The 25337-nt window shown below is 37.3% G+C and overlaps 1 protein-coding gene across 1 annotated transcript in view; it reads right to left on the bottom strand.

Annotated features, from left to right (window-relative positions):
• The window catches only part of LOC126192064 (collagen alpha chain CG42342-like), a 660839-nt gene that overhangs the window by 229906 nt on the left and 405596 nt on the right, over positions 1-25337 (bottom strand). The window contains exons 17-18 of the mRNA XM_049932580.1: positions 19286-19390; positions 8244-8288 (exon numbers count right to left, since the gene is read on the bottom strand). Of these exons, the coding sequence (XP_049788537.1) occupies positions 8244-8288; positions 19286-19390 (150 nt within the window). The remainder of the gene's footprint in view (positions 1-8243; positions 8289-19285; positions 19391-25337) is intronic.

The raw sequence follows: 25337 nt of genomic DNA, 5'->3' as shown, positions 1-25337 counted from the left end.
CATCTTGGGACAGCCTTTATAATCAACAAACAAATCTTGAACTCAATAGTTGGCTTTGATTCCCAATCAGAAAGAATCTCAAGTCTTACATTCACAAGCACAAACAAAATCTACACAATTATCAATGCACATGCCCCTATAAATGAGGATAACAGGAAAAACAAAGAAAAAGTGGAGGCCTTTTGGAATCATCTAGATGACATTATTCAGAAAATTCCAGATAAAAACATCATCATTCTTCTTGGAGATTTTAATGCACAGATTGGTAAAGAAAAAGATATAAGAAAATAGTTGGAAACTATCCTGCACACAAGAGAACAAACAGAAATGGTGTGAGACTAATAGAACTTTGCCAAGCACACAATTTAATTCTTAAATCCACAGCTTTCAAGAAACTACCACGAAGACGAAAGACATGGGTATCCCCAAATCCTAGCCTTGGGGAATTTCAACTTGATCATGTGGCAATCAAGAAGATTTCTAGCAAAGAAATCATGAACGTTAGGGTACTCAGGGGTGCAAACTTGGATTCAGACCATTACCTTTCTAAAATTAAGTTCAAAGTCATCCCAAACAGGAAACGCAGCATGAAACAAATTAAGGGTCGGAAGTATAGCACAGAAAAGATATTAAAATCAGATGAACTCACAAAAGCAACAGAAACCATTCAGACACAAAGCTGGGGAGATATCAAGTAAAACCTCATTACTACAGCTGAACGGATAGCACCTAACAAAAAAAGTAAAAAACATGCCTGGTGGTCGCTGGAATGTGATGCCCTCATTGAAACAAGAAAACAGGCATGGCAAAATTGGCAATCACAGAAAACAGAAGAAAGTAGACTGAATTTTATTACAGTTAGAAAACTGGTAGATAAAAATATAAAAAGGATTAAGAAGACACATGAAAACAAAACTCTCCTCCAAATTGATGAAGAATTTGCTAAAAACAACACAAGGAGCTTTTACAGAACTTTCAAACAAAGGTTATCAAGATACAAATCACCCACCCTCCAATTTCGAGATGTAAATGGGACCATCGCTCACAACAACACGGAAAACTGCAAAATACTAGCAGGCTACTTTGAGAAACTCTTGAATTGTGAACCCATCCTTGAAAAATTTGAATCCATTCCAAACAACCGTGAGAAGCCGGATTCAGAACCACCGACAACTGAAGAACTACAGAAGGTCATTTCAGAACTTAAAAACAACAAGGCGTCCAGAGAAAATCAAATAGTGGCCGAACTATGGAAAAAGGCAGACAAAAATGCAGTTACATCCCTAAAGTGTGTTTTCGATCAAATCTGGCAAGAAGAAGAGATCCCCGCAGAATGGAGAACAGCTCTCATCCACCCTATCCACAAGAAAGGTTTGAAGACAGACCCCAACAATTACAGAGGAATATCACTGCTGGATATAACGTACAAGATTCTTTCTAAAGTCCTTTTGAACAGGGCAGAGCCGCAATTGGATCCGCAAATCGGGGAATACCAGGGAGGTTTTAGAAAGGGCAGATCATATTCGGAACAAATACTAAACCTCAAAAACATTATGGCATACCAAAAATCAAGGGCAAAGACATACGTAATCTCCTTCATTGATTTCAAAAAAGCATATGATTCGATTGATAGAGAATCTCTGTTATCAGTCCTGGAAGAAATGGGTTTGGATAAGAAAACAACTAATATTATAAAAGCGACCCTTACAAACACATTTTCGAAAGTTAAATTTATGGGCGAACTATCGGAACCCTTTGAAATAAAAATGGGAGTGCAACAGGGCGATGGGCTCTCACCGTTGCTGTTCAATTGTGCGCTTGAGAAAGTAGTCAGAGAATGGAACACAAATATTAAGAGTGGTATAAGACTGGGTTGCAAAAAGAAGAACCTTAAAGTAAATTGCATTGCTTTTGCAGATGATATGGCCCTGTTTGCTGAAACAATGGAAGAAGCACGGGAGCAAATCCTTGAAATAAAGAAACAAGCAGCTAAAATTGGTCTTCACATCTCCTCTGAAAAAACTAAGATATTGACAAACATCAAGCACTCATGTAAATACCTCAAAGTTCAAGAACAGAAGATTGAAATAGTAAAAGAATTCAAATACCTCAGAGAATGGATTACTTGGAATACTGGGGAAAGCAAAGCAATGGAATCCAGAAAAAATAAACTTGAATTGGCCTTCCAACTAACAAAAAATACATACAACAAAAAATCCCTGTTATGGGGGTCCAAAATTACACATTACAATACAGTGATTAAGCCAGAAGCACTGTATGCAGCAGAAACACTTAACATGAATTTCAAAGGCCAAATGGAGAAACTTGAGGTAAAGGAAAGAAAAATTTTAAGAAAAATCATTGGGCCAAAATTTCAAGACAATAAGATTATATACATCAAAAATGAAACTCTCTACAAGAAAATTGAAAAACTTTCAGATTCTATGCAAAAAAGGAGAATAAATTTTTATGGTCATCTTCTCAGAATGAATTCCAACAGATTAACTAAACAAATCTTTGACTTCTTCCGTAACCGAAAAATGAAGCCCAACTGGTTTAAAGAAACTGAGAAAGACCTAGTGGAATTAAATATTTCAGAAAATTCACTTATTGATCGAACTGCTAAATTAATTACTAAAGATGAAAACATAAGGTTCCAAGACAAATCCACACAAAAGTCCAAATCCTTCATCTCGGAAGAAGAGAGGAGAAGAAGATCAGAAAGAATGAAGAAATACTGGGCCCTAAGAAAAGAAAAACGCACAAAGAAATGATTGATCCAGCGTACCCCAAAGAGGGTGAAACGAAAGAAGAAGAAGAAGAAGAAGAAACAGCAATCACGATATAGAAAGATAGAAAAGTTGGAATGAGACAAGACGGTCAGCAGTTCAAGAGTAGCAAAAGAATTAGTGCCTTCTCGGAAAAGAAAAAAAATAGATGATGGAAAGGAAAATGAAAAGATGTTTTAAAGGGCGAAAGATGAAAATTTTTACAAACAATTAAATAAAGTGAATTATTAGTGAGGCATTTCTCATTTGCCACTTTGCAGTACTGGATCCTACACCCCCAGGAAACTTCATCAAAAGATTGCAGAACTAAAGGGGGGGGGGGGGGGGGGGGGGACATGAATACCACAAGCTACACTTCTGCTGATGACCTAGCAATAATTACCTGGACTCACAATGAAACCAACACACCTTTGAGAAGCTGCACGAGATTGCTATCAAAATTGGCCTCCAAATATCTTATGAGAAAATGCACAACATGTACTTCAAGCATGAACTGAGACACTTCTTGAGGCAACATACACTGGTTAAACATTTGAATCACTTAGATGACACTATCAGGAACAATGACAAGGACATTACACCAATAAAATCAATGTAGAAAAGTTGTGTAAAATCCATATCATCACAGGAAAATTCACAATAAGAAATCCTTTTCCACCAAAGCCAAATATTGCCACTATTACACAATTCTTCTCCCAGAAGTATGCTGTGCAATTAAGACATCATTATTAATCATCAATGTGAATGCCATTATGAAAACAAAACAACAGACATTGAGGAAAATATATGAACACAAGGACAAGATGTTATTTGGATGTGAAAAGGCTCAAGAGCACTATGTTCGCACTATGTTTCCTGGCCAAAAAATCTAGTTACATTGCAAAGTCAGAAACTTGACAGGCATGTAATGCAAATTATATGACTCAACACTGTGCAAGAAAAACCGCCACATCATAAATGGGACCCAATAAATTGAGGTACGATCACTAAATGACACTCAAAATGATTTCACAGATGTCACTGTTCACACACTGGCAACTACATGACCTACACAAATTCAGAAGATGAAGACTCATAACTACACATTCAAACAACTGACCAAAACTAACATGAAAAATAAAAATGTTTGGACACCAGAAAGACAACAGACCTATAATGAGGCAATGAAGCACTTTTCAGAAGGCAAGAAGAGCAAGAAGCATAAAGTCAACTCAAGTTTCTATGTGCTCTTTAAATGGCGAAACAAGAACCAGTAAATGAAGGATGAAGGAGATAACAGAGGAGATGGGAAAGCTGGGATACCAAGACTTGAGAGAAAAGTATGTTTCACAATGAAGTGGTTGTTTTTTGGTGGGAGAAATATTTAATTTGGTATTAACATATACCCAAGTGCATCGGACTCTCGCCAAGTTAACAACATCTAGATTGTGACAGTTACTGTATTAAATTATTTGTTTCCTAAAATATTGGCGTCTAGAGCAGGTGCCATCTGCTCATGGTCTTGTACATTTGAACTATTCATTAATCTGAAAAAACATTCATGAAGTGTTCTCAGTTTGCATTTTTCATTTTTATATACAAAAGTAATTGAGCATAGATAGACAAAAAAGCTATTCGTATAAGGATCTATCTTGTCAGATCCACATTCTTGATCCAAATAGTCGACCAGGCTTACAAATATGCTACAAGTCACTTTAAACACAAAACATAAAAGTTTCCCTCTACTTATGTTATACTTTACTTGCCTGAATTTTACCCAGCTTGGAGAAGATGGGTTCAAGTTCTAAGGTCTCTGATTATTTTTTCCCTTCAGGACTAGTGGCAAATACAAATATGTGGGCACTCTCTGTGTATGCATGACACAGATGTCAGCACTTTATGGCACACAGAACTCTAATGGCCATTGCAAGACTGAGGAATATTTCTGATATTAGGAATCGCAATGTTTTCATTACAAGAACAGCAAGAAATCACTTGTTTTCTCAAGTTGTTTTGTGTTCCACCTATTAAAATTCATCACCTTTTGAGTGATGTTAGTGGTGGTGAAATCATGAACATAGAATACAAGTGTCTGTAGGTGTGATAAAGAAGACAGAACATCATGTGACAAAGGAGATAAACACTCTCGACATTGCACTAGCCAGTCTGACAACATGGTCACATAAGTGGAGCCAGATGTTTTGTGATTGCTGAATGAACATGAAAGTAAATTGTTGACTGAACATGAAAGACATTGCCTCCAAAGTTGGCACAAAACCTCACCAACTCCGGCACAATTTCTTGTAAGGGGCAGTACTGAAAAGATGCTCTGGGACAGCATTGGCACAATTCTTACTCATTGTGCTGTGTACGCCAAGAAGGTGACAGATGTGAGCTCCCAAGAAAATATGATAAAAAAGGTCCTACCAGCAAAAATGGAAAAGGCTGCAGAAGTGCTCTTTCATCAACCTTATTGGGTGTGACACATGGGCCTCTACAATAAACCACTTTTGAAGAGGTTTCTCATGTTTCTTACTCACCTGACCTGACTTCTGGTGATGTTTAGCTTTTTACAATCATCAAATTTCATCAGTGCTGCCATTGCACCAGTGGTGTTCCAGTGCTCAAAACAGATTCTATTTGCAGTAACCATGAAGTATTGCATCTACATCATAAAAAGTGTGTATGGTTTCAGGCAGAGTATAGTCAGAAATGACAACTAATAACGCATTATACATGACACCTATTTGATTTACCTATTTCACTATTTGGATCCTTCACATACGCACCAATATTTCAAAATTGTGAAAAGTTGCTCTACAGCATGTGCTTAGAATTCCTACCCATTACTGAATATCCTACAGTGACATTAGAGGGCATCTTCATGTTTTTACTGTGCCCATCATATTTTCTTATTTTTCTCATCACTTTCAGTTGTTCAGTAATTTTACAATATTTATGTAATCAAAGCTTCTTCACCCAGACACTCTCTACTTTATTTTTAATTTGTTCTGTGACCTCTCTGTCAATACTGACTTGTCTGGAACTAAAACTCATCTGTCTGTGTCATTTTTAACTCATTTTTATATTATTTTGTTGGGCATCCATTGGGCATGGATCTTAGGTAAACTTCCTCTCAGATAATTACTAAATACTCTTCCTTGGAAACTTCCATTCCATTTACCAGATGCAATAATCTAACATATTATAGCTTCTATTTGTGTGTGTCAGTCTACTGACACATGGGTAAGCTGTTATGTTTTTGCAGTTTATTTAGTAAGGACTCTTCTCATCCATTATTCTTTCTCAGTTAATGTTAAGCATATGATAACTTCACAATGAACAAAACACACTAAAATTGTTCATGTTACAGCTCATGCACTTTCTGTTAATGTCCATTTCAAATAATTACAAGGACAAGATATAATCCTCTTATTCTTTACTGAGTACGTGCTTGCACTAATCCATGTCGGGGACTTATGACCACAGCAGTTGAGTCCCATAGTGCTCAGAGCCATTTAATCCATGTCTCGAACCTAGACACCCACATTTTATGAGTAATGGAGAGAAACTATGGGCAAACAGAAGCTGTGAAGTTGTCTGCAAAGTGTGTATGGACAGCTCAGTTGATAAGACTAAGGCCAATGAAAAGTCAGTATCTGGGTTTGAACCTTAGACCAATAAACAATGTTAATTTGCCAAATTTTTCAACCATCATGATATTCTAAAACATGACTGAGTTACATGGCACACTGGTGAAAACACACAACGAGTGATATCTTCATTTTTAAGCGACTAATATTGTTAGTCATAGCTTTTAAATGTGACACTAAATATATACAAGATAAGAAGGATCCTATTTCATCGATGAAGAGTTGGAAATTTTATGGCTATTTAGGTACGTATCACGGAAAGAAAGAAAAAAAGCATAAATGTATTTGGTTGCAGCACTTTTCTTTTTCTGTTTTCTCCAGTGGTATATAACAAGGCTTTTATGGAAAGTAACTGTACATGAGGCTATTAAAAAGTGGTTATAATTATAGTGCAGCTACTCACAGAGGTCCAGTGTGGGCTTTAATCATCCTATGACAGCAAAAGCAAAACTTGTAGATATGTTAATGTGGAACTGATTTACGCTAGAAAAAAATTAGTTCCAATTTTGGACACCAGGGACAAATCTGGCAATGCAAAGCATCTCACTGACATCTCTAATGCTCATATTGAACAAATTGTGTAAACAGTGGTTAATAATAAGATCAAAATTAAGATCGAAATTATGACCCAGAGTAAATCCATTCTGCATTAATGTATTATAATATCTACCATGTTTTGCCACCATATGATAATTACAGCCCACACTGAACTTCTGTGAGTATCCACACTTTAAAACCACCCAGTAGTATCAGAGAGAGAGAGAGAGAGAGAGAGAGAGAGAGAGAGAGAGAGAGAGGAAGTCAAGTAATAGGAAATGGCATGTGTCCTCTCACTGTTTACAACAGCATCAAACAAGGTGCTGTCTCTTGAGAAGATAATTTAAAGAGTAAGTGGTTGAAGAGTTTGTCAAAAACTCCTTTGCAATGGTTACTTATTTGGGTTTCTATTATAACCTTCATGTTGAGACCTCCATCTCATCTGTTTGCTATTGTAACTGGGAGAAGAACTCTGAGGCAATACAAATGAGTTTGAATATATATTGTTTTTATGACAGCAACTAATGATAATGGAAATACCAAAAATAGCAATTTTGCATACTTTCTTACAATCTAGATTTTATTACACAAATTTATGAATAAAATGGTCTACTGTAAGAAAGAAAATAACACTTCATCAATAAGAATATTCAGTCATGGAAACTGATAATAACATGGAGTCAGAATGGCTGGCCTGTAATGAACTGCTCCCTTCCCCCCATACATTTCCAGACTTCCCCAACTAATCCCTCTTCCCTCCACGAAGAAGGAATATACATGTTCTGAAAGCTAGCTTGAACATTCTCTACTTATAAATTTTCTTTCAGTTACATTGGTAATTTGACTTTATGAATGTAAGTACAGCACAGACTAATAATCTCATATCTTTCATTCTGCCTCACCTACAACACCTTTTTCTGCAAAGTAAAGGACACATTTCAGGCTTTAAGTCCATTTGCAACAGTCTCCTATGTAAACTACTAAGTACTCATTATGTGCCTTTCAACTTTTTTGAAACATCATACCTTGAGAAGGAATGTAAAAGAAATTTGATTGCTGTAAGGCACAGAACCAAAAATATTTTTGACATATAAGTTTTATTCGATTAATTATTAACTATACATGACAGAGAAACTACTGCTGTGACAAAAGTATCCATTAAACATCAGAAACTAAGGCCCTATCCACAAATTAATATTATGGAAATAAATAGTTCTACACTTCATAATAAACATAATAAGGCCTGTAACACGTTAAAGCTTAAAATAATGGAATCACTACTTACTGGCAGTCCCATAGGTCCTGGATCTCCTTTTGACCCCTTTTCTCCCTGAAAAAAATATTAAGTAATGACATGTATTAGACAAAGAACAAGATTATTTTCTTTTTGTCTGAAAGAATTAATATAAGAAAATAGTTTAAGCCATAGCACAGTAAAATAATCTACAATAACGAAAACAAATTCCACATACAATAAATGAAGGGGAAATGGGAAATGTCAGACTATATGTATTTTCATATGATGTTAGTGAATAAAAAAGACACAGAAGCATGGAATAAACATTTAAAAATAAATACTAACAATGCAAAATCCACATTGTAATATCAAGAATAATAATAAATACTTCTTTCTCTTGGCAAATAAATATCACAGAAAGGAAAGGGGAGACTTTTGGAAAATCTGTCCATGATATTAAGAGGTTGGGCACCTCAAAGGAAAATAAGAGGTTGACAAAAATAGCAAATGATAAAAATAAAATTGTTGACCTGGATAAGTTATGCTGCAAATGATGTAACTGGTGCATATGTAAGCAGAAAAGTGGCTAATGACAAAACTCATTTACACAGGGTTAGATACAAAACTAGATCACAGCAGACATCCAATCTAAAAATGACAGAGAGAAATAAGAGTTTAAAGATGGTCAAAAAGCAGTGCTAAAGCATCCATAAGTGATGGTTGGTTGTAAAAGTTTAAAAACATTCTGAACACAGGAGTAGTCTGTATCTCTACTAGCCTTGAGTGCTCCATGAGGTAGAGAAAAATGCTCTCTCCAATTTTCCATTTACTATCTTTATGTTTTTTTTTCTCATTCATTTATTTGCATTTCACCGTACTCTTTTTCTTTATTCTCATCATTCCATGTCTTTTCTGTGAGATGTGACTTTTATAAAGCTGTCTTCCACTCACTTTTGTGTGCATATGAGCCTCTTGATTCTCGTTTACTGCTTGTAAGTTGCCTCCTTTCATAAAATAGCTCTCACATAATTATCACTTCTTGCATCTACATCTCCATCTCCATCTATGTGTATCCCTCTCTCTTTACATCTTCATTTGATCCATATAGTGTTAATATACACATTACAAAATGAGTGAGTTACCTAGAAGATAACTACTGGATGGAGTACTCAGTTTTTGGGCCAATATACTACTATCCAAGAAATAAAATCACCAAACTGAAAAATTATGTCAATTATTCAGTTAATGTTTCCTGGAAATGCTTCTCACATTAATTTACTGTTAGGCATAACAAGCAACTTCATAAAGCAAATCACCATTATCATTTTTAAACAGGGACATCCTTAAGGGTGAGGAGGGAGCACAACCAGCCAGGGTCTACAGGTGACACAGCAACTGGGAAATGTTACGATCACTTAACTCTTCTGTGTGGAGTAACTTTACCAACGTTTTGCATCAGATTCACCTCAGGGTTTTTTTATTGGATTAGTAGTAGATTCTGAAGTAGAAAAGGGAAAGTACAAGCTTTTTTGAAACTGGTAGCTTTTCTTTTTACACTGATCAGTGAGAACATTACGACCACCTACCTAATAGCCTATATGTCCGCCTTTGGCATGGGTAACAGCAGCGATGCATCATTGCATGGATGCAATGAGGCCTTGGTAGGTCATGGGAGGGAGTTGTCATATCCTCTGCACACCCAAGTAACCTAATTCCTGTAAATTCCAAGGAGAGGGTGATGAGCTCTGACACCTTATTCAATAGGGTTAGGATCTGGTGAGTAGCAGGGCCAGAACATCAATTGGATCTCACCACTGTGTTCCTTGAACCATTCCATCACACTCCTAGCCTTGTGACATGGTGCATTATCTTTCTGAAAAATGCCACTGCCTTCGGGAAATATGATCATCATGCAGAGACGTAAACTCATGGTCTGCAACCAGTGTCTGATACTCCTTGGCTGTCTTGGTGTCTTGCACGAGCTGCACTGGACCCATGTCAATTTCCCCACTAACTTATCTCCATCCTGCAGTATAGGTGTCCATGAGCTGTTCCTCTTGAAGATTTGCACACTTCCGTTGGCATGATGGAGAGGATATCATGATTCATCAGACCATGCAACACTCTGCCACTATGCCAAAGTCCAAAGCTGACGGCCATGTGCCCATTTCAGTCACAGTTGCCAATGTCATGGAGTTAACATTGGTAGATGCATGGGTCATTGGCTGCAGAGGCCCACCATTAGGAATGTTCAGTGCTCTGTGTGTTCAGACACACTTGTACTCTGCCCAGTATTAAAGTTTAAAGTATGATGTTAGTTCCACCCTGGTTCAGTGCCTGTCCTGTTTTACCAGTCTGCCCAGACTATGGCATCGGACATCTGTAACGATTGGTGGCCACCCAACCCCATGACATCTGGATATGGTTTCACGACTTCTGAAGATGCTCACCACAACACTCCTCAAACACCCAACAAGTCATGCAATTTCCAAAATGCTTGCACTGACCCTCCAGGCCATCACAAACCCCATGACATCTGGATACGCTTTCATCACTTTTGAAGATGCTCACCACAGCACTCCTCAAACACTCAACAAGTGATGCAATTTCCAATATGCTTGTGCTGGCCCTCCAGGCCATCACAATCTGCCCACGGTCAAACTCAGATAGATTGTGTGCCTTGCCCATTCTACACACAGACACTGATACTACATGCACCATGTGTGTGTGAGACTAGCAGTCATTCCTCTCCAGATGACACTTCTATTGCCTGGATTGGTTTATACTGACAGTTGGTCGGTGGTCATAATGTGGTCATAACTGATCAGTGAAATTTAAGATACTCATTAAACATAAACTCAGTGTAAACACCCTGGGATAACAGGGAAATCTGGGAAAAATCCAGAATTTTTTTTGGATTCTGGGAATTTTTCATTCTTTTAGTTTCAGTTAAATTTTTATAGTTTTGGTTGGTAAGAACTGATACTCCAAGAAAGAATTTTTTCTTTAGCCTGCAACTGCAGAATAATACTCCAGCAATAAAATGTATATGAGGGGAAAAAAAGTAGAACTTAAGTTGCAAAGGAAATGTGCCTTCTACAGCAACAAAAGATGGTGCACACACAAGCATCTGCCAACAGCAAAATGTGTCAAACACTTTAGGATGAATTCTACAGAATTATTCATAACAACAAACTGCTTCCATTGAGTATGACATCACAACAGTTTACATTCAGTTTATCTGAGTGGTTGCCAGTGGGCTCATGCAAATGCACAGTTGAGTCTCATATGAGCAGTACCTTCTTCAACTTCTAGCTACTTGATGCGCAGCTGTTAGCTGTATGAGCAATAGCAACAAGCAGCCAGAAGGTACCCAGAAAAATTTCTCTGGCACGGCTAAGCTGCCAGATTCGTGCATGCACAGAGCAGTCTGACTTGTAGTCGCAAGAGGGGTAGTCTCCACACGACCTGTGTTTATGTTTAGTGATGTTGCTGTTTCCTCTTCATTTACAGCTCTCACATCAAATGAAAACAAAATGGATTTCTGTGGCTATGATGTATCAAGTGCATTAAACTACATTCACCTATTTCTGAAAGCCTAAAACATGTTATGAGTTTCAGTTTTCTGATTTTATTTTATGTCCAGGTTTCTGGCAATCAGGCATTAATTAACGTTGCAGAACAATGAAGTTATTTTTGTCAATATGCTAAAGAAATTTATTTCAATTAATCTTTTCTGCAGATACAGTTCATTTATTTGATACGCTATTGGTTAGTGTCAACTTTTTGCTGAATTTCAAGTGCACATTTTTATCTCCTGGCACATAAGGCATTATAGTATAATAAAGAACCAAATATGAGATAATACAGTGCTGGCACTCCAAGAAAATTTTCATCCTGCAAACCACACTGCAAAGCTTAATATCAGGCTGAGGTCCACTTCTTAGTGAATCTGGACATATGATGGCACACATTAAGTGGAATTATGCATTTTAATGCGGTTTACGAAATTCCAATCCTCTGATGTCCTGTTTCGTTTATGATGTAAGATCTCTTAATGCTGTATATGTTTGAATATAAGGACTTCCTACATCATCGTAGCTGTGCATGCACAATAACAACATTTTCTGGTGCTCTCTGACAACTGCTGAAACAAATTCTAACAGGTCGTGGGAAAATATTGTGAAACGGTGGATTTAAAAGCATTATTTTCAAAGTAAATTTCATTTTACGCGAGATGAATTATGTTATGGGTGTGAACATGCTTCAAATTTCTTAAATCATAGAGCATTTGGCTCTCATTTCAAGCTGAACACTTTGAGGGCCAGCCACTTAGAATAAGATCGAGGCCAGAAGACCAGATATTTACGTCATTATTTAAAATTTTACTGGCACATTTGTCTGATATATCTTCAAGTGTGACAAACACTAAAAAAGACCAATATTATATGTGAAAGCTTAGCTTCTCTTGTAGCTGGACAATGCATATTAATTTAAATCATTAACATTTCCTACTTCCGTGTTCGTGCTACTTAACAGTGATGTTTCTATTGGCTGATTAGATCGTGTGTCCTAGGCTCTGAATATCTGCTATCATTGGCTGGCATGTTCACATGACATGAGCTATGACTGGCTTACAAAACCACATCACAATCTCAATTTTAGTGCTTCGGAAACTAACATCCTGTATGTGGTGGAGTTCAAAAATACACTTCTGTAATATAGAAAAAAAAATGCAGCGTACATGTTGTTGCACATGAAAGATCATTCCTAAACGTGTTTTCCAAAGTGCCAGGAAGTTCTATGCCAGCGTATAAAACCTTAACCATTCAAAGAATTGATGAGTTTTACAGTTCTAGGGGAAAATGTGCTGTTACTTAACTAAGAGAAAGTATATTTTCACACGGAAAAACTGCATTTTTAACCAGGAAACCTGGGAAAGATCCAGGAATTTATTTTCCTTGTCTGCTTATACACCCTGGAAAAGAAAATCTTGCATGCTTGTTTTACAATGAGGAAAATAAACATTTATCTTTGCCTCTAGTTCACTTTACTGGAGAATAGATGTTGATGGTGCTTCCATTTGGAATATTTTAAACCCCAAAAGCCTTGCTTTATGGTACAGCCTATGACCTGTAATTTCTGTGCACACATAAAGTACATGAATACAAAACTATGCACAACTTGCAGCTATATATTTACTTTGTCCAGGCTGAAAGTTTTTAACTGCAATTCTGGTAAATTATTCCTTTACTTATTAGCAGCAGCAACACTTATGTAACATCAACAGTAACTGAAAGCTACATTAGACAATATAAATGAAAAGTACCTTTGAAGATCACAATATGAAAGATCCTGACTATCAATTTTGCCCTAAGTCTTTCAAGACACCCTAACTTTACTTATTTATTTATTGATTCATTTAATCTGGCAAGATTAGGCTCATGAGGCCCTCTCTTACATCTAACCTTACATAACACACTATTATGGCAGCATCTTGTACCACATTTATAAAGTAAAATTTATAATAGTACAGATAATAACAGTGAAAATTCCTGGGTGGAGCAATACACAAAATACGGGCAAGGCACCACCCACCTATAGTGAATCAAAGCATGGAGCACACTAACACATAACAGAAAACAACATTCACACCAGCTCTGGAGCACTAGCTCTAGTTCCTGTGATAGTGCAAGCATTAATACATACAACCACGCAGACAAAAAATTGTGCTCTCCATGGCCACGGGAATGCTGTTTTCTGCTACGAGTTACCGAGCTCCATGCATTGATCCACTGTAGGTGAGTGGTTGCCCTTCCCTTACAATAATAAAGAGAAAAAACACACACATGATTTATATTCATACGTGATAAGTGCAACAATTATTAGAAATTACAGTAAGGTAGCTTTTAATTATCAGAGCTAGCAGCAATAGCATGAGAGAAAGGGGTGGAGAAGGGAGAGAAAGAAGTATGTGAAAACACAGAGTTATTGAATATAATGGGAAAGAATGTGGCACGACTCTGGATAGAAAAGAAAAGACAAGGAAGCATAACTGGGACAAAATAGGAGTTTGGTTTTACTATTTCAAAGAGGGAGAGTTGACCATCATTAACTTTTTGGTAAACATTATGAGGGTGACGAAAGAAAGTTCTTCAACTTCTTCTTAAACGCAGTAGATCACTGAAATGTACACAAAATGTAGGGTAGCATTCTTCAGAGGTGGACAGCAAAGGATTTTGCAAATTTTTCTATATTATGAATAGGCACAGCTAGGATACTAGATAAGTGAGAAGTTCTGATCTAATTATGATGGCTTGAGATGTGTTTCATTTACGATGTGAGATCCTGGGACACTTGTTGACTAAGGAGCTAGTAAAATACGCACAGTGTGTGGCAGTCATGTAACTCCTCTGGTTGCATCCAGTTCTGGCCGTATGAAATACTGACATGGTCACATCAAAAAATGTTGCAGATGTAATGCATGCATGCATTCATGGTTAGTTCTAAATATCTTGTGTTTCCAGTACTCATGCCATGTTGGATTACTTCTCAACAGTGGAGTTCACTACTGATAACACCTGCTGCTGTTCTAATAAAACTTATTCTCCAGAAAGGAAAGCACAAGCAGAATTCAGGACAATGCTCCCATCTTCAGTGCATCTGAAAAATTACAACTAAGTTGTGATGACTATGCAAATAGTCAGGAAAAGGAAAAGTAGTTGGTGAATATGGAATGGGGGGTACGAAATGAAAGAGGAAGTCACTTGATAGAATTTTGCACAGAGCATAACTTAATCATAACTAACACTTGGTTGAAGAATCATGAAAGAAGGTTGTACACATGGAAGAGGCCTGCAGACACTAGAAGGTTTCAGATGGATTATATAATGGCAAGACAGTGATTTAGGGACCAGGTTTTAAATTGTGAGGCATTTACAGGGGCAGATGTGGACTCTGATCACAATCTATTGGTTATGAACTGTAGATTAAAACTGAAGAAACTGCTAAAAGGTGGGATTTCAATGAGATGTTGTTGTTGTTGTGGTCTTCAGTCCTGAGACTGGTTTGATGCAGCTCTCCACGCTACTCTATCCTGTGCAAGCTTCTTGATCTCCCAGTACTTACTGCAAACTACATCCTTCTGAATCTGTTTAGTGTATTCATCTCTTGGTCTCCCTATACAATTTTTACCCTCCACGCTGCCATCCAATGCTAAATTTGTGATCCTTCGATGCCTCAGAATATGTCCTACCAACCGATCCCTTCTTCTTGACAAGTTGTGCCACAAACTCCTCTTCTCCCCAATTCTATTCAATACCTCCTCATTAGTTATGTGATCTACCCGTCTAATCTTCAGCATTCTTCTTTAGCACCACATTTTGAAAGCTCTTCTTCTCCAAACTAGTTATTGAGCATGTTTCACTTCCATACACGGCTACACTCCATACAAATACTTTCAGAAACGACTTCCTGACACTTAAATCTATACTCAGTATTAACAAGTTCCTCTTCTTCTGAAACGCTTTCCTTGCTATTGCAAACCTACATTTTATATCCTCTCTACTTCGACCATCATCAGTTATTTTGCTCCCAAAATAGCAAAACACCCAACTTAATTTGACTACATTCCATTATCCTTGTTTTGCTTTTGTTGATGTTCATCTTATATCCCCCTTTCAAGGCACTGTCCATTCTGTTCAACTGCTCTTCCAAGTCCTTTGCTGTCTCTGACAGGATTACAATGTCATTGGCGAACCTCAAAGTTTTTATTTCTTCTCCATGGATATTAATACCTAATCTGAATTTTTCTTTTTGTTTGCTTTACTGCTTGCTCAATTTGCAGACTGATAACATGGGGGATAGGTTACAATCCTGTCTCATTCCCTTCCCAACCACTCCTTCCCTTTCAAGCCCCTCGACTCTTATAACTGCCATCTGATTTCTGTACAAATTGTAAATAGCCTTTTTCTCCCTGTATTTGACCCCTGCAACCTTCAGAATTTGAAAGAGAGTATTCCAGTCAACAAAAAACTCAAAAATGAGATCGACAGGAAGTGCAAAATGGCTAAACAGGGATGGCTAGAGGACAAATGTAAGGATGTAGAGGCTTATCTCACTAGGGGTAAGATAGATACTGTCTACAGGAAAATTAAAGAGACCTTTGGAGAAAAGAGAGCCATTTGTATGAGTATCAAGAACTCAGATGGAAACCCAGTTCTAAGCAAAGAAGGGAAAGCAGAAAGGTGGAAGGAGTATATAGAGGGTCTATACAGGCCGATGTACTTGAGGACAATTTTATGGAAATGGAAGAGGATGTAGATGAAGATGAAATGGGAGATATGATACTGCATGAAGAGTTTGATAGAGCACTGAAAGACCTAAGTCGAAACAAGGTCTCAGGAGTGGACAACATTCCATTAGAACTGCTGATGGCCTTGGGAGAGCAAGCCCTGACAAAACTCTGCCATCTGATGAGCAAGATGTATCAAACAGGCGAAATACCCTCAGACTTCATGAAGAATGTAATAATTCCAATCCCAAAGAACGCAGGTGTTGACAGATGTGAAAATTACTGAACTATCAGTTTAATAAGTCACGGCTGCTAAAGACTAACAAGAATTCTTTACAGATGAATGGAAAAACTGGTAGAAGCCGACCTTGAGGAAGATCAGTTTGGATTCCATAGAAATATTGGAACAAATGAGGCAATACTCGCCCTACAACTTATCTTAGGAAATAGATTAAGGAAAGGCAAACCTACGTTTCTAGCATTTGTAGACTTAGAGAAAGCTTTTGACAATGTTGACTGGAATACTCTCTTTCAAATTCTGAAGGTGGCAGGGGTCAAATACAGGGAGCGAAAGGCTATTTACTATTTGTACAGAAATCAGATGGCAGTTGTAAGAGTCGAGGGGCATGAAAGGGAAAGAGTGGTTGGGAAGGGAGTGAGACAGATTGTAGCCTATCCCCCATGTTATCAGTCTGCATATTGAGCAAGCAGTAAAGCAAACATAAGAAAAATTTGGAGATGAATTAAAATCCATGGAGAAGAAATAAAAACTTGGGGGTTTGCCGATGACACTGTAATTCTGTCAGGGACAGCAAAGGACCTGGAAGAGCACATGAACAGAATGGACAGTGTCTTGAAAGGAGGATATAAGATGAACATCAACAAAAGCAAGATGAGGGTAATGGAATGCAGTCGAATTAAATTTGGTGATGCTGAGGGAATTAGATTAGGAAATGAGACACTTAAAGCAGTAGATGAGTTTTGCTATTTGGGGAGCAAAATAACTTATATTCGTAGAAGTAGAGATGATAGATTTAAGAGTCAGGAAGTCGTTTCTGAAAGTATTTGTATGTAGTGTAGCCATGTATAGAAGTGAAATATGGACAATAAATAGTTTATTCAAGAAGAGAATAGAAGCTTTCAAAATGTGGTGCTACAGAAGAATGCTGAAGATTAGATGAGTAGATCACATAACTAATGAGGAGGTACTGAATAGAATTGGGGAGAAGAGAAATTCGTGGCACAACTTGACTAGAAGAAGGGACCGGTTGGTAGGACATGTTCTGAAGCATCAAGGGATCACCAATTTAACACTGGAGGGCAGCGTGGAGGGTGGAAATCATTGAGAGAGACCAAGAGATGACTACACTAAGCATATTCAGAAGGATTTAGTGACAATTTTATGTGTGCTGTCATAATGTGCCATATGACTTCCAGAGTGGCATGATAGGAGCTATGTCACTTACCTAATTCTTGTTACACCTGTTGGTTTTGAGATTGGTTTACAGCAGGCAATATTATTTGTAATAATAGTGGATGTTTGGAATTAGCATGATGACAGTGGTTCTATTTTTAGAAGTTTTAGATATGCTGATAATGGGGATATTAGTTTGGAGCTTAGTCAAGAGGTGGCATACGCATTGCACTCGCTTATGTGGTGGCAATACTGCCCACCCCCTGGCACTTTTACACTGGTGTGTGGTTGGTAAGTACTGATAAGCCGAAGTCTTTGTAGAAGGGTACTACAGTGTACATGCTGATGACTGTAGGTGCAAAGATTATGTATTCTTTCTTTATCTGGTTCTAGTGCATGAAAGTCCAGCTATTTCACTCTTTGCAGAAACATGTTAGACACACTCTTAACTATATATCATTATAAGTAGTATTGTGGTTCATGTGATGTAGAGTCATTAATAGTTGATCTTTTGATTTTATTTGCAGCAGTCGCACTTTTTATAAATGGGGTTTAATGTGTTTTTATGTAGGCTGCCCTGCTCTTGGAGAGGTTTTCTGTCTGGCCTAGGAATGTATGAGACGAATTTTCTGCTTATAAGCCACTAACCACAAAATCTGTATATTAACCTCTATTAGTTGGACATTCTGTACCTATAAGTTGTATTTTTTAAAATATCACTGCAAGTTCTGAATTCTTTTTAAAAATTTGACATTTTGTGGTTGTCACAATTTAGTTATAATTTTTCAGATGAACCTGAAGATGGAATTTCTGACCTGAAACTTGCTTGTGCTTTCATTTTTGGAAAATAAAATTTATTCAGACATTTCAATAACAACTGCTACTTACACCAGCTGTGGATGTCCCATCAAGAGAAATGTGTGACAATAGTGGAGGTTTGGTAGAATGGGTGATTGGGTAATTTACATTTCACATCCTATGGATATATATTCTGAAATTTTTTGAGGGCACAGAGGCACATGTAAGTCTTCTCGCACAAGGTGACACTATTCTCTGCCCAGCTAAAGTGCTCATCCAAAGTTACATCCAGATACTTCAGTGGCACTGGAAATCTGTCAAAAAGTATGGAGGGCAATTGTTAACAGAATTCCAGAATCCTGTACTTACTAATTTCTGATGGAATACTAAAATATATAAAGTCAAAAGGAAACTCACTGTTAGTTAGAAGTAGTATTTGTATGAATACTGGTCATATTGTCATAAATCCAGGGCAAATATTTTCATCAAACAATGGATTCAACATAATCATTTAATTATGCTGAAGCTATATTTAGGTTGATGAAAGAAATATCTGAAATACATACAGACAGTGAAAGCACTTACAGGCTCTCCTTTTGTTCCGTCCATTCCCCTATCCCCTTTGATCCCTGGGGGTCCTTGGAGACCTGGGCTGCCAGCTGGACCTGGAGGGCCTGGAGGACCAATTACCTGCAACAGTAAAAATTTTATTCAAAGCTGGTAAAGAATTTATTTTCCATAAGTAAGTTTTCCACCTTTTAATACCTTTCTCATGACAATTTCCTTTCAGATTTAATATAACCCTATGTATGAATCATTATGTATGCAATATTCATAAAATTACACAAAAATAACAATATCTTAATATGAATAACTCTACCAATTTCACAAGAATACTCCCTTTAACCCTAGGCAGTTTTTTATCCAAATTATATTGGTCTGATTATTATTACTTTAACTTACTTTTATTTTCTTGAAACAATGGGTCACTGTGGCAGTGCAGTGAAAAAACTGTGGAGGTGGTTCAAGAAATTACTATTTCAATAAATAAATAAATAAAAATAAAAAACCCTCTATTTTTTATTGTTCAGAAACTAAAAGAAATCATGCATGAATTACTTACCAGTTAACTATGGGAAATACAATCTTATGTGATTTATTGGTGCAGAAAACATATATGTGGTATAGGAACACAAGTTGTACACAAAATGCACAAAGCTTGATGTGGACAACCAGTTAACAGTTACTTAACAGCAACAGTTTTCGAAAATTACATGCATACACACATACTTATGTCAAGGACAATGAAGGTCATGCACCAACCTTACAGTGTTCTTCTATAGATACCAATATTGTATAATTTGGATCTAGTTCTCATAGACACCCAGCTGGTGAAGGTTCTTCTACAGTTCATCCTCCATTACTTCCTCGGTCTTCCAATTGGATGGGTTCTGTCAATTTTTCCCATAGCCACAGGTTTTGCCCAGCAGGTGTCTGCCCCCCCCCCCCCCCCCCCAGCAATTTTCCCTGCCAGGTTTTCCCCTCACTTTCATTTTCTGCATTATTTTTGGTTGTTTCATCAGGCCATACAACTCTTGGTTCTTGCTATGTCTCCATGTTGTCTCTTTTTGGATTGCTCAAAAGATCTTTCTCATGATTTTCCTTTCAAAGATCAACAGGTTCTCTTCATCTTTTTTGTGGTGCTTAAGGTTCTCCTCATCTTTTTTGTGGTGCTTAAGGTTTCTTTAAGTTTGTTCTGAACTGACAGGTCTTTTGATGACATTACCTGCTTCAGGCTGAGAAAGTTTTAGAGCCACTGACTATACGCTGATTAATCTCCTGTTTTAGTTTAAACATGCCTGCTGATCCAGGTGCCAAGGTATTTAAAATTTTCTACTCTGGATATGTTCCACACTCCTGTCTGTAGTGGGGCATTATTATTGGCTTCTCTGTGTACTTCCATCACTTCAATCTTCTCCACATCAATCCTCAATCCAATTTCACTGACATTCTCGGCTAAGTCCATTATAATTTCTGCTACCTCTTCCTCTGACTCCACTTTGGCTGCAATGTCATCTGCATATCTCAATGTCTGTGTCTTTGCATTTAGCTTTATCCCTTTGCCCTCTATTTTCATTTCTTGAATTACTTTCTTGAGGACCAAAGGAGGATTCCTTTGACAGTTCCTCCTAGTATTTGAGTTTGGCTCTCACCTCTGCTGCACACACCTCGACCAAGTTTATTAACTTTCTTTGTGTGCCATACTTCTTCAGGATGTTGTAAATACTTAACCTGCATATACTACTATAAGCCTTTGAGAGAACTATGAATGTTATCAGGATGCATAGGTTGAATTCACAGCAGTTCCTGAAGATTTGTCTCATGGTGAAAATTTGATCCACAGTTGATGTTTCTGCCTGAAAACTTGACTGATAGCTTAGACCAATCAGCATAAGACTTCAGATTATCAAGAATTATTCATGATAGCTTTTTGTATGGAACAGTTAGCAGAGATATACCTCTATAACGGCTTCAGCTCCTTTTAGAGTTCTTTTCCTGCAGTGAAATAATTGTAACTGATTTCCTCCTTTCTCCATGCTTCACTTACAAGACTCTTTTTCTCTTTCTGAAGAGTTATCTACTGCCTTTAACATCTCTACCATTATCCTAGCTTCTCCTGACGTCTTATTATTCTTCAGTTTCTTAGTAGCTCTAACTACATCATACTGAGTCATTTCAGTTTCTTCTTCCTCTACACCCTCTGCAATTATTCCTTTTGGGGAGATATTTTCAGGATCCTCAGCATTCAACATCTCCTCAAAATATTCCCTATTCCTGTACAGACCCTTTTCCTGGCATTTTTCTGTTGTCAAATTTGTATTTGCCCTCTCTATTTCATTAACCATATTGGTCATGAATTTTCTTATCTCTGTGCTCAGAATACTGTTTGCTCCTCATTTTATGTTCTTGAATGCTTCCTGTTTTTCTGCATGGTTTCTATCCTGCATTAAAGTCTCCATTACTCTCTTCCTGGCTTTCACAGCTTCTTCACATGTATCACTGAACCATTTCTTCTTGGGTGTTGGATTTTTTCCTCCCAGCATTTCTTTTGCTGCTTCAGTTATGGTGGTATTTATATCTTCCCATTGATCAATAACATTTATTTCAGCACTGAGGTTTGATGCCAGGACTTTGAACTTGTTATACACTCTGATATTATACTGGTGACACTACTCTGGATCTTTATGCTTCTCAGCATTTAACTATCTCTTGACCATGTTGTTTCTCTATATTTTTACAGTACAATTGTAGTTTTCCAATTACTAGCTAATGGTCAGTCCCTACAGCAGCACCTCTGTAAGATCTAATATCTAATACCTTGCACCTCTCATTTATAAGTACCTATCATCTACAAGCAAACAATCAACCTGATTGATAGTATTACCACTGAGGTGTCCAGGTCCCTTTGTGTATCCATCTGGGGGGGGAGGGGGGGGGGGGCAAATTGTCAAGCTCACCACAAAGCTCTGAGTTAGTACAAAACTGATTAGGTATAGTTCACTGTCATCTGTTTTTGCATGTACTGCCTCCTTCCTAATTGTTGGTCCTACACAGGTCTTTCTATCTCACTTTGGCATTGAAATCTCCCAAAATGACTTTAATATTTCTGGTACCAATGCTTTCACATTGTTTTTAATTCTTCATAAAATCTACTTTTCTCCTCCTTATCACTTGTTGGTGCATATGCATTAACAAGTGTTATATTTCCATACTTATTCCTTGTAATGAGACATGACATCCTCTGCTGACTGCACACTTCACTTGATTTACAGAAACAGCCACTCACCACAAATCCTGTTCTACAGTCAAGCCTTCCATTCTCTTCATACCATCCATAAAAGATTAATGATTTATTCTCACATAAAATCACTTCCCCACACAATCCATTTTCTTGTAATGCAGTGACACTGACTTTATATTCTTCCAATTTGTACACCACAATTTTGGTAGCTTCTGGCCTATGTAGACTTCTAACATTTGATATGCTGACTTGTAAGCCAATTCATATAGTCATTTTTGTCTTACAGTGTCTCATCCTATTCAGAGTCACACTTACATGATTTTTCATAAATTACCATGAGTATTATTTCAGTTTGTCAATGGAGAGGGCAAATTTTTTTTCTTTTCTATCATCAGTTGTAATTTAATACAATGAAAGAAGATGATATAGGAATTAAAAAATGTTTGAAGAAGTTGATACTGTTGGCTTACAATTTTTTATGCTTTAATTTCCATTTTTTAAAACTACTACTAAATATTTCCAGTTCTTTAAAAAGCTCTTCTACATTAATTGTGCCCTCTTTTGTGGGTGTATTTACTTTCATTTCGCTTCTGTCAATGAATATCACTCTGCTATCTGTCTAATTTCAAATGGTTGTTTTTATGGCCTTGTATGCATGCTCCTAGATATTTTGTGGCAGTGGCTCTTTCCAGTGATTTATATCTAACAGTGTAATCAATGATATGACAAAGGTGACGGAGACAGGTGGTGATTGACACAGAGTGTCTCTAATCTAGACTACTCAGAGATACAAACAATATATATGAGTGCACAGATCTGTTTGGAAACACTGACGCTTGCCCCACTTTGGGAGGGTCTCTAATGTGATCCGAATGTTAGTGGTTAATCTGACTAGTTAGTTGTGCCCTTACGGTAAATCAAACTTAGCAGGAAAAATAAATTAACTCAAAAAGAATGAAAACTAGACAAGGGATATGGAAAAAAATGGATGTGATGAATTTCAATTACAGACTAGAAACAAGAGGAGCTCTTGTAACCTCTGTGTTAGCACATGCTGAAAAAGACATTGCTGCTCTCACTGAAGCCCAGTTATCAGATGACGGTAAGATGACTGAGGACAGCAGATTCATTCATCCTTTTGAAGGGGAAGGAAGGTGGAGAACATTGTAGTCACAATGTTGGTTTTGCAGGAAAGACTAGTTCACTCAATGAGCACTGCCTTCCTCCCATTGCTTTAAATGAACAGATCATGATCTTTCTCATCCCTATCTCTGAAAACTACTACATTACACTCAATCATCATGACAACACCTAATAAATATAACTCTAATAAGCATTCTTATGAGCATTTAAGCTCTGTTCTTTTGAAGCGGCCATGGTCAAGTGAACTAACGTTACTTGCTGAAAACTTAATTTAGGACATATTATGAACCACAGCATACTGTCACAACCAAATAAAGAGTAGTGAACTGCACTGGCAACAGAGTCCACTTCTTGATATTTGTGTAGAGCATGAGCTTTTTATCACTATCATCCAGTTCTTTCTACTAAACTGCTGCAAACTTAAATGGAAGCATTTACGCTCTAAATACTGTCATCTTCTTGATTGTAGTGTTACTAGACAATGTCTGATGAAAGAAATCATTTACTGAAGATATTTGGACTGAAAAAAGGTCATCTCAAGTTTCTTGTCAATTATGAGCTTCATGCTCACTTCATAACAATGCTAATAGAATAATTAACGTCTCAAAACTTGACAATAAAACTGTGATCACTGAGTACCAGCTAAGTATTATATCAGCCAACTCTGCATGCAATTACCATGGAGGACAGCTGCAGTGGACTACTCTTGGAGAAATCATCATGGAATTAGTAGAAAAAAACTTTTGGCTTCACTAAAGAAAGAAAGGAAAAAGAAGCAGAGACTAGTTTTATTAAGCATATACAAAATTTTTAGCTCTCATTAATGCCAAAAGACACCCTGCCTCTACTCAGAATTCATCCTTTTAATGGCTAGAATTGTGAGGGAAGACGAATCACCAGAATCTAGTCAGGCCTTGCTGGAGTGATAACACTGGCTCTCACCAGATCACCAAAGTTAAGCACTGTCATGCTGGGCCAGCACTTGGATGGTGAACTCAGCCCTTGTGAGACAAACTAAGGAGCTACTTGATTGAGAAGTAGTGGTTCAGATCTCGTAAACTGACATTTTGCCAGGAGATGGGTGTGCTGACCACATAACCCCTCTACATTTGCATCCAGTGACTCCTGTGGGCTGAGGATGCCATGGTGGTTGGGCCTTCATGGCCTGTTCGGGCAGAGTTTAGTTTTTTAAGAGAGTTTTTATGTAGAATATATTCCTGTAAACAATGACTGAGAAGTGTATAATTTGTATGTGTTGCAGTGTCAATGACCTATATAATATTAGTGAGAAAGCAGTTGAATTGGCAAATGCAAGTTATTTGAGAAATTTAGAAATGCTGAAAGTTTCATGAACAAAAATCCCAGTGTTGTCTATGTATCTTGTGTAAAAGAGTAAGAGTACACCACGGCCGATTAAATTAACAGATTTCAGAGGAACACCCTTCAATGTCCCATGGAGTTTGCATTCAGCTGAAGTGGAATTTGTTTAAAACAAAAACTAACTGTCTGTTTTATGTTAAAGATGGCAATTTTGAATTTCTTTAAAACAGAGGACAGAAACAGCAATTGTGATGAAAGACTTGCACAGGACACAACAGAGGAAGGATGAATGGAAAGATATCAAATGAAGACATTTCTGCTCTCTTGGAGAACTACACTCTGTAGATGCAAAGTGTCACACTGACCTCTAAA

The sequence above is a fragment of the Schistocerca nitens genome, chromosome 1 (genome assembly GCF_023898315.1).
Source record: "Schistocerca nitens isolate TAMUIC-IGC-003100 chromosome 1, iqSchNite1.1, whole genome shotgun sequence".
NCBI lineage: Eukaryota > Metazoa > Arthropoda > Insecta > Orthoptera > Acrididae > Schistocerca > Schistocerca nitens.
Note: the sequence above shows the minus strand (reverse complement) of the source record. Positions and strands in the feature narration are given on the sequence as shown.